Source organism: Lycium barbarum, chromosome 12, assembly GCF_019175385.1.
Source record: "Lycium barbarum isolate Lr01 chromosome 12, ASM1917538v2, whole genome shotgun sequence".
Lineage (NCBI taxonomy): Eukaryota > Viridiplantae > Streptophyta > Magnoliopsida > Solanales > Solanaceae > Lycium > Lycium barbarum.
The window spans coordinates 103,758,865-103,768,887 of NC_083348.1; the positions used below are offsets into that span (position 1 = coordinate 103,758,865).

At 33.4% G+C, this 10,023-nt stretch overlaps 1 protein-coding gene across 1 annotated transcript; it reads right to left on the minus strand.

Moving 5' to 3' along the window:
* Positions 1 to 5,441: 5,441 nt before the first annotated feature.
* LOC132624759 (alpha-dioxygenase 1-like) lies at positions 5,442 to 7,845 on the minus strand. The gene is made up of 5 exons (XM_060339487.1): positions 7,690 to 7,845; positions 6,429 to 6,562; positions 6,041 to 6,254; positions 5,796 to 5,941; positions 5,442 to 5,711 (listed from the first exon to the last, which is right to left on the minus strand). Exons 1-5 carry the CDS (start codon positions 7,843 to 7,845, stop codon positions 5,480 to 5,482), a joined length of 882 nt encoding a protein of 293 aa, XP_060195470.1. The 3' UTR covers positions 5,442 to 5,479.
* Positions 7,846 to 10,023: the final 2,178 nt, after the last annotated feature.

Consider the following 10,023-nt stretch of genomic DNA (forward strand, 5'->3'; position numbering starts at 1 on the left):
TGTACTTTATTTTTTGAGAAATAGAACTTGTTTAATTAATCAAAATCAACGGGATGACGTATTATGGCACACTTTACCCTTCAAACAAACGTTAGGCCTACCTCTGGCACAAAGAGGTCACATGCATATTAGGACGCGTTATTGTTTGATATAATCGTTTACATTTGTTTGACAGCATGTTTGATTTTATTCTACGTGACTTTACGTGATCATGACTTTACCTAGATATGCTCATGAGACTAACATCGTTTATACTTTATGTTTCTTTTATCTTATTCCCCATAGAGAGTTGATTCGTATTGACACTCGATGGCCGACCATCCTTACATCACAAGGTCAAAGACGTTATCGTTACCTGAACGTAGTTGGGTTGTTCAAGGAAATGAAATTACTATTTACGCTTCTAATATTATTGGAAAATAAAAAAAATATATATTATTTTTTACTATAATTACTAGCCTTTTATCAATACCGGCGTTTCATTATTCTATTACAGTTACTAGCCATTATTATTATTATTATTATTATTATTATTATTATTATTATTATTATTATTATTATTATTATTATTATTATTATAATTCACAATTTTTATCATTTCGGCACTTTACCAGCTTACGCATACACATCGCATTTATCTTTGCATAATTAAATAATAGTGTTTATTTACTGTGGATTTTCGAAATATTATTGCACGGCTATTACAACACCATTTTTATTATCTGAGCATTAATAATTACATATTTTATATTAGATATTATTTTAGCACACTTAGTATGCGATTAATTAAAACAAGTCTTTTATTTGCAATTAGAAACCCAAAATTGGTTTCTTCATCAGCCAAATTATTTAGTCCAAGTCCAAGCCCAGACAATTATTTTCAAACCAACCCAAATTAATCCAGTCCATTTACAATCAGCAGCCTAATATTTTTCAGATCAGCCCACCGTTTATTTGAATAGCCCAGTCCATTAAGTCTTTCGACCCGGCCCATCCGCTTCAAAATAAGGGAAACCCTAAGGTTTCCCTTTCATTTTATTTTCCTTTCCTTTTCTCCGCCGCGCCTCCCCCTTCTCTCTTCCTTCTCTTCCACGCTCTCTCCTCTCTCCCACGTTACCTCTCTGACACCCCCACTCCCCTCTGCCGCCTCCACCATGCCCTGTTCCCCACGCCCACTGTCATCTCCCACGCCTCTGTTTCTCGCTCCTCTCTCTCTTTCACGAGAAAAACCCTAATGCGCCACTATAAATACCAGTCCTTACATCCATTCAGGAGAGGATTTTTCGGTTCAAGAAACCCCCCCCCCCAAGAAGCAAGAGGTTTTCGATTAAAAAATTCCCCAGGAAACTGAGGTTTTTCGATTCAGAAACCCCTAAGAAATACCTTAATACTTCTTGATAGTCATTTCGAAACACAAGTCTTTAATTGTTCCAGTTCCCCTTCAAAATATCGGCTTTTAATTTTTCGATGTCGTCACAAAATTAAATGTTGTTCTTTTTTTTTTGCTGTGGATGTTCGTTTGAATCCGAGCATACGCAAGTTCAAATTTCTGTAGTGTTCGAGTAGATATCGAGACCTTCGCCTCACTTCGCTGCACCCGAAGAAGGTAAATTTCCTTCCCTTAAGTTATTTTTGGTATTTGTTGTAGTGTCTGAAACTGTTTATGGGATCTGTTTCGCTTAGTTGTACTTCCGTTTTTGTTCGTAGTTATTTTGGTCAAATTAAACATGTTCAGTCCCGTTCAGTTAATTCTGTGACTGTTTTAGCTTTATATACAAATTTAGATTAGCTTGACGCTTTAAATTCATCTTTGTTTGCCTGTATGTCCTGGAATTAATCACGTGTTAGCGTTGATTTAGATAAGCCTGTTTATATGTTTTCTGTATTGGTCTGCTCGTGTGAGTAAGCATGTCTATTTATGATAGTTCAGTTTAGTCTGTTTAAGTATGTGAACAACTCTCCTTTAGTCAATTAATTTCAGTTTAGCTTAGTAGCATTATGAATATCCCTGTCTAATTAGTTTAATCTCGGCTCAAAGTTAAAATATTTGGGTGTTCTGTTCAGTTTGATATTGCTTGTTGCATAGTCGAGTATGTGCTAGATTAGCGTAACGTGGTGGTCATTTAGCCTTGATAAAGGATCTTTTGGTTAGTCTGATGCAATTAAGAGTTAAGTTAATCCTCATATGATTAGTATGTGAGACGAATTAGATGATTTAACATATGAATTAGTTTATTCAACTTATGAGTTTGTACTACATTTGGTTAATTAGCTTAGCCTTGATGTATTAGTTCATGTATTAGCTTTTTGATTTGAGAAACTGCACCAATGCGAGGATTACCTGATGACAAATATGTGTTATCATGTTAATAAATTAGCTTGAATACAACAGGAAAGTATGAGTGTAAGGTTTGAGTATGATAATTGTTTTTTTTTTTTAGATATGCTAAATATTGATCTATGAATGCAAAGCTTAAAGTAAACTGAAGAAAGTGCATCTCTTATATGTTTTGCTGATTAAACTTATCTCAAGCATGTGGATTTGTAATCAAATGTATACCTAATTGGCTCAAAACTCAGTTTGCTAAAAATGCTCGCTATGCTGTTGCGCTCATGAGTTGTTTGGTTTTAGTTCATCAGAATAGTCTAATGTTTGCGAGCACTTACCTTGGCTGATTCAAACATGCTTAATCTATGTATATCCCTGCATACTGTGTATGCAAATAAGCTCAAAGTATCTAGCAGCAAGAATCTTTATGCAGATTAAGTTTGTTTGGCTGGCTATTGTTGCTTTTTTTTAGTTGGTTTAGTTTACCTCTTGTGCCAAAACTGTTCGGTTCATTGTAGAAGCCATGCCCTTTAGGTAGTAGCATGCCATATTTTGAAGTGTCCAAGTCAGTCTATCTGATTCCTTTCTAGTTCGAACTATTTATGTGTCGGTTCCGTAAGCATGTTCATGTCCAACCAGTCAAACACATTCATGCATTAATTTAATTTGTTAATGTTTTGACTAAGGTTTAAATCACTGCAATATAGAACGCATCAGTGATGGTTGGTGATTTGAGTCCTCTGTTTCTCTTATCTTTTGAAGTTTGTTAGGTTTCTGGTCAATTTGGATTATCTGTAATGTTTTATTCGGATATGGTTCTATTTTTGCACTCGGTAGTAGTTTATTGTCATGCTTTGATGATGAGGAGTTCTATTTTTTGTTGCTGCAGTGCATTGGATTTCCCTGTATATGTTTACACACATGTTTTCGAAGCAATATCAATCAATTGGCTAGCTGCCACAGTCTTTAACCTTTAACATTAATGAGTATTACATATGTCTACATACATATTTTCGAAGCAATATCAATTAATTAGCTAGCTGCTACTGTCTTCAACCTTTGGTATTTGAGTCTATAACTAAAACCATCACATAGATTTGATATCTAACTTATACTTGTATGAACCAGTAGCTAAGCTAGAAAAATCAAGTCCCTAAAAATGACTAGTACAGCGATTTTTAAACTCTATGGATTTTAGTTTGGCTTGCAATTAAGTTTCATGTTGATTTTCTTTGGAACTTGTATCTCGTTAGACTCTGCTGGTTATGCTTTTTGTCTAAGAATTCACCTTTGTCTATTTATTTTCCTTATCTAATCTGCTCATTTCCTAATCCTTTTACTTTTATTTTATGCATGACTATCGCGTACGAGTCCAAGTGACTCGTCATCTCCCGCATTTGGCGTTGGGCTAAAAGCCCAACAAGACTCCTCTCGTGTTCAGCCCTCTGTCCGCAGCAAAAAATGATCCATAAAACTCTGTGGCCCAAGCCCAATGGACTGGAACGGTCCACAACAACAACAATCCGATTGCAGCAGCTCTCTTTAAAACGGGCTGAGCCCATTCAAATTATGTATTCCTCTATTTATTTTGTGCATATTAATTTGTATTATGCAACTAACTCTTTGCTTGTTTTGTTTTCTTAGTTTAGATAAATCTTAAATAATTAGTAGGTTTAGTTTTAATAATGGGTAGTTAGTTTAAATAAAACCAATAATTAATCCCATAAGTTTCATTTTCTTCTTTCCACATTAAAATCATTCATAGAATCTATAATATTTGCTTCTAGAATAATTGATGGCATAAATTCATATTTTTGATTTCCAAAACACCACTAATACGTAAATATAAATTCAAGCATATTTTCTTAAATAACTCTTCAAATTTGGAATCAATCACACATCATTTTAGTTAAGCATAATTAATAAAGCTAATGAAAAGGAAGGAAGCTTATGTCCCTTTTCCATCATATTTAAAGAAAAAATGAAGTATTTCTACATCACCATATTGATACAATATAAGTTTTATTTAAAATTCACACTAGCTATTTTGTATTTTTGTTTATACTCTTAAATCGTAAAAAAAAAAAAAGAATCATTAATATCTCACCATTTGAGTTGTTTCAAATATTTATTAAAACGCTGCACAAACCCGGGTTTTCTTCTATTTATATATTCTATGCAAATCTTATTTTAAAAAGCATCATTATTTAGAGCTTTAGCAATTTTCATAAGTTTTATTCAAAATGACATTTAAAATCTTCTTTTATGCAAATCATTATATTTTCTCTAAACCTCATCTTAAGCAACATTTTATATTTTCTTTAAAACTTTAGTAGTATTTATAAGCTATTTTCTTTAATTTTAAATATTATATTTGCATCTTTAGCCCTAATTAATTAACCTAAGTTTAGCCGGACAACCGTAGTTAGCGGATTCTAAAGGATGCCTAACTCCTTCCCTTTAGGATAATATAGAGCCCTTACCTAGAATCACACTGGTTAAGCAGACTATTAACGGAGGTTTAGTTTTCACTTTACCTTAGTTAACATTTAGGTGTCCTAATTCACCGTTAAATTAATTAGGTGGCGACTCCTTAAAACAAAACAAATAGGAATCACCAATATGTCGTACTTCTAATTTAACCCGGTTAAAATGGAGTATGACAACACATCGAGATTGATTGTCACTATGTTCGTGAATGTTTGTCATCTGGATTAATCACCTTACACTACATCTCCACTGCTGATCAGTTGGTTGATATTATGACGAAACCTCTTCCTGGTGCAATCCATCATGGCACCTTATCCAAGCTGGGTGTGTCCCCACTCTCCAGCTTGAGGGGGGGGGGGGGGTGTGAAGACCAACACAGAAGGCCCAATCACTTAAGCATGACCCGGCCCAATTATATTTCTTTACTGTGTTATTTTTAATTCACTTTAGTCTCATTTTTGTATATACACAGATATTTTGGGAATGAAAACAACAACAAGTTCATTTCATTATTTTGACTTTCTCTCTTCTCTGACCCGTTAGGGCTTCTCCTTATTTCTCCGCCATTATTGCTTGATTAAGCTCGATTGAGCATCTCAACAGTACACCCCACCCACACACACATATATATGTGCAAAGAGAGAGAGAGTCGATGATACCTTACTCATCGGTCAAAGGGGGAGATTTGTTTGGTCCAGGAGTAGCATTGATATTCCTCAACTGAAGTTTATCGGGTAGGAGTTGATGCATTCGATAGACACTCACAAATTCCTCTGTCAAGGAATAGGGCACTCCATGATTCTCAGGTTTCTTCATTCCCACATAACCACTCAAAACGAAAACTCCAATGTGCCCAAATGTATCCTTGAACTTCTTCCCTAGCAATCCATACCTGCGATATAAATTAATTCTAGTCACAGTCATACTAATTAAAAGTATGACAAAAGAAAAATAACTAATGTGTGAGAGTGCTGACCAATTGGCACACATTCCTGCAAGAAGGGTGTCGGTTTTAAGAAGCTCAACAGTCCAATCTATAGTGTGAACTTTTGCAATTACAGCAGAAGTAACAAGCCTTGCGTGACGATACAAGTCTTCATCCTCCAATTCTGGATATTCTTTCTAAAAATTTGAATATCAACTCAAGTTGTAAAAATACTTAAAAATTTATAATCTCCAATATAAACATACATAGAAGTAAAACTCTAATAATATTATTACCTTCAAGGCGTCACAAACAACATTATGCTCTTGAACAAAGAGAGCCTGCAGAGCCAAAAGTCCCGCCCAAGTGTTGCGAACATCACCAGATATGATTTTTCCATTTTCGTCTTGTTCAAGGAGCCCATCAGCTGATAGTTTCAACTTCCCGTCTTTAAACGTTCTTACTTTCTTCAAAACATCTGTGTTGCTACCATATACTTCGCTTACATCCCTACATCATGTGAAAAATCCAATAAATAACCGTCTAGATACATGCAATGCTTATGTGAGCAAAATTAGAAAAAATAAAGAATAAATGATACAATTTCTTTGACGGAGTTGATATATACTCAGATAAATTTCTAGGTCATTAAGGAAAAAATGTTATTGTAGTATGAAATCTTACCACCAGGGGGTACGCCTGTTCAAGTAACCAGTCTTAATTTCATAAGAGCCCGTAGGAATTTCCTTGGACTTGTAAAACTTAAAGGACTTGAGAGGGCACTCACTTGCAACTTCTTTAGGTGCACTAAGCTCAATCTGTGCACAAAATTTACAGTGCCAAAATAAACCTTAATATACCTCAAATATTTTTCACAAATTGAATAACAACTGTGTAGAAATACTTGGATTGGCTCCTCTCCATTTCTGCTCTCTCCATTTTTCCCAAGTTCTAGTTTAGATTAGGGACACTTGGCATAAGTTAATCATTTTTTTAGTTAATCATTTAATCATTTAATGGAATTTTCTCTTTAAAAATAGATATCGCAGGGATATCATGCACTTCAATATTTTTAATAGTTAGGTGCCGTAACCATATGACTAATATGATTTTCTTATTCACATATATTCTTGTTCAATCTATTATTAATATTTTTGTAATAATTCATCACTAACTTTAGCAACTCAGATTTTATCAACCTCTTTGCTACACAGTTAGCCTAGCCAAATAAAATTTGTGAAGAAAATGTCATGAAACTTGCCCCATAGCAGCCTTAATACAGTGGCATTTTCATGTAGTCAGGATCGTCTCAACAACATTAAGTGCCTAAAGCCAACTTCAAACAGAGGCCCTAATTTTTATTAAAGAAAAGATGTCATATATATTTTTATTTAAAGTCTACTTTTATATTGTTTTAGATGCGAAGTTATTAATTACTGTTTTATAATGGATTTTTTCAAACAATTTTCAATTGATTATATAGCTTATTCATCAATCTCCTTGCGATGTTGTTGATCTTAGATAAAGTTTTATCAATTTTAATTTTGAAAAACTTCCTTGACTTGAGCAGGGGTGGATCCACGTTCAAGTGAGGGTGTTCACCCGAACACTTTCGGCAAAAAATTACAGTGTATATATAGGGTAAATTTTTTGTATTTATGTGCATATATTAACTTTTGAACACCCTCAGCAAAAAATTACAGTGTATATTTAGCTTCTTCTTTTTTTCAAACACCCTGAATGAAAATCCTAGATCCGCCACTGACTTGAGGCAACAATTTATACATAAAATAAATCTTTAAGAAAAAAATGGGGCCCTCAAAAGAGTTGAATGGAAGGCAAATATATCAAAAGAGTATAACGAAGGACAAATATAACTCTTTTCTGAGAGCGCAGGAGCAAATATGACCCTTTTCTGAATTGAAAAAAATACAAGTAGGCTTACCTGGTGAGTGTCTTCCAAATGATCGATCCAATCATGAATCATAAATTGTATCCAAGATGCAGCGATCATGTTAAATTGTTTTCCTGTGTCCACAAAATTTCTGCGTGCTAGCAGCTTTGTTGCTACAATCATAGGATCTGGCTTCTTTAACTGCATTAATGAAAAAATATTTTCAATTTTTTTTTTAAATAAATGAAAAAGTGAAAAACAGTTTGAAACCAACACTTGATCCAGTTTGAAACCAACACTTAATCAAAGATCAAATAAGCTCTCTTGAAGTAATTCCTCAGGTCCAATTTACGTGATATAGTTTGAATAGACTATAGTTTAAGAAAGAAATAGTGATTTTTAAAATTTATGGTCTTATCATGTTATAACATTTGTGAGTGTAAATTTTCTGAAACTTGTGACCGTGACTATAAATTTTCTGAAACTTGTGACCTTAAACATGCCATATAACATTTGTGTAATTATAAAACTTCTCCTTAATTAAGGTGAATGAACATAAACGTAAAGTTAAGGGTTGTTTCAAATTTAGAAGAGTGTCATTTGTTTTTGACACGGACGAAAGATAAAGTGAGGCAGCTAAAAATGGAGGAACTAATATTTACACAAAACTAAGTATTTATAAGGTAATATATATGCAGGGGCGTTTTTATGTATGGATTTTGGGGCACGTGAACACATGGAGTCTTTCCGTAATACTAGATATCTTAAATCGATGTAATATTACCTGATGGCAGTCATGTTACAAAAAGACTTAATGATACACTTGATTAACAACATTTTTATTTACCAAGAAGAACAAGGATCAATTCCTCCTTAATGTATTTTTCTTTTTCCTTTTTTTTTTTTTAGTAGTGCACCACTTCTGGTAATACATGTAACTAAACTTTGCAATGGGTATAACGTACTGAGAGAAATTAAAAAATTCCACAACCCCAACCCCTCCGCCACCCCGCCGCACCTCTGTAGATTTATCTAGTCAGTAATTAAAATAGTGATTTTAAACTGTAGCGTCTACTTTGGCCTTTATTATATTATATTATAAGCTTCATCCTCTTAATTTTTTTATATTTCTTTTTTTTAATTTCTAGTATCATGATGTATTTTTATCTTTTCTTTTTTCATCTAATTTACTTGGACTGCCTATATAGAAATTTAAAAATTATTCATGGATTTAGAAAGTAAAATAAAAAAGAGAAAATTGCTTCTAATAAGTGATTTTATAAATGACAATCAGAACTCAAAAATCTACCTTCAAAGTTAAAATAAAAGACGGTACGACAAATTACATTTAGCACACTGAACATTTTTAAAAAATTGGGGTCAGAAAAGAAATTAAAAAACGAGAGAGGAAAAAGATAGATAGAAGTGGTGAAATTAAACAACAACAATGACCCAGTGTAACCCCAATAGGTGGGGTCTGGGGAGGATGCAGTGTACCAGACTTTACCTCTACCTTGTGACAGGTAGAGAGGTCGTTTCCGATAGACCCTCGGCTCAAGGAGAGAAGAAAAGGCATCAGTAATAATAGACAATAATAGTAAGCAGTAATAACAACAAGAAGTGGTGAAATGGATAATAAATAATAATACTACGTGTTTTGCAAAGTGCCGATAAGTTGTTCTTTTGTTAAAATAACTAAACTATCCTTAACTTTTTCTAACAAAAGTAATAAATTCAAAAGTATCCTTGTAAAGAAATTAAAGGAGCAAAGACCGATATAGAGTGAAGGAGAAGTTAGATGTTTTGGTTTGAGAAAGTATTATGACCGGAATTAGACCGTATCAGTGTGTCCGGTGACGTCAGTGTGAGAAAATCCTATTCTAAGTGTAATATTCTAATAAGACTATAAATCATATATTACCATAATTACGATTGTATTATAATTTGAATATTACACTTAGAATAGGGTTTTCTCATACCGACGTGATCGGACACACTGGTCCGGTCTAATTCCGGTCATAATAGAAAGAAATTATGTAATTAGAAAAAAGTTATTATGAAATTCGAAAAAATTTAAGGATAAGATAGTTAAAAACTTGGTCAACTGAGACACGTTTATTAGTTGAAAAATCATAAATTGAGGATAACCGACTTATTAATATAACATGATAGGAGTCAAGCCAAACCTGCTACACCTTAGACTCACAACCTAATGGCGATGGCTTGTTATATTAAATAAGAAAGAGTGTTTATCAAACGCTTACATAAACTAAAGATTACTTATAAGTCAGTTTGACATGCTTATAAACTAATAAGAAGCAGTAGTCTATATACCTCGTTAAGCTGATCAACAGGTAGCATATTCCTCCCGAAAAATGAAAATTC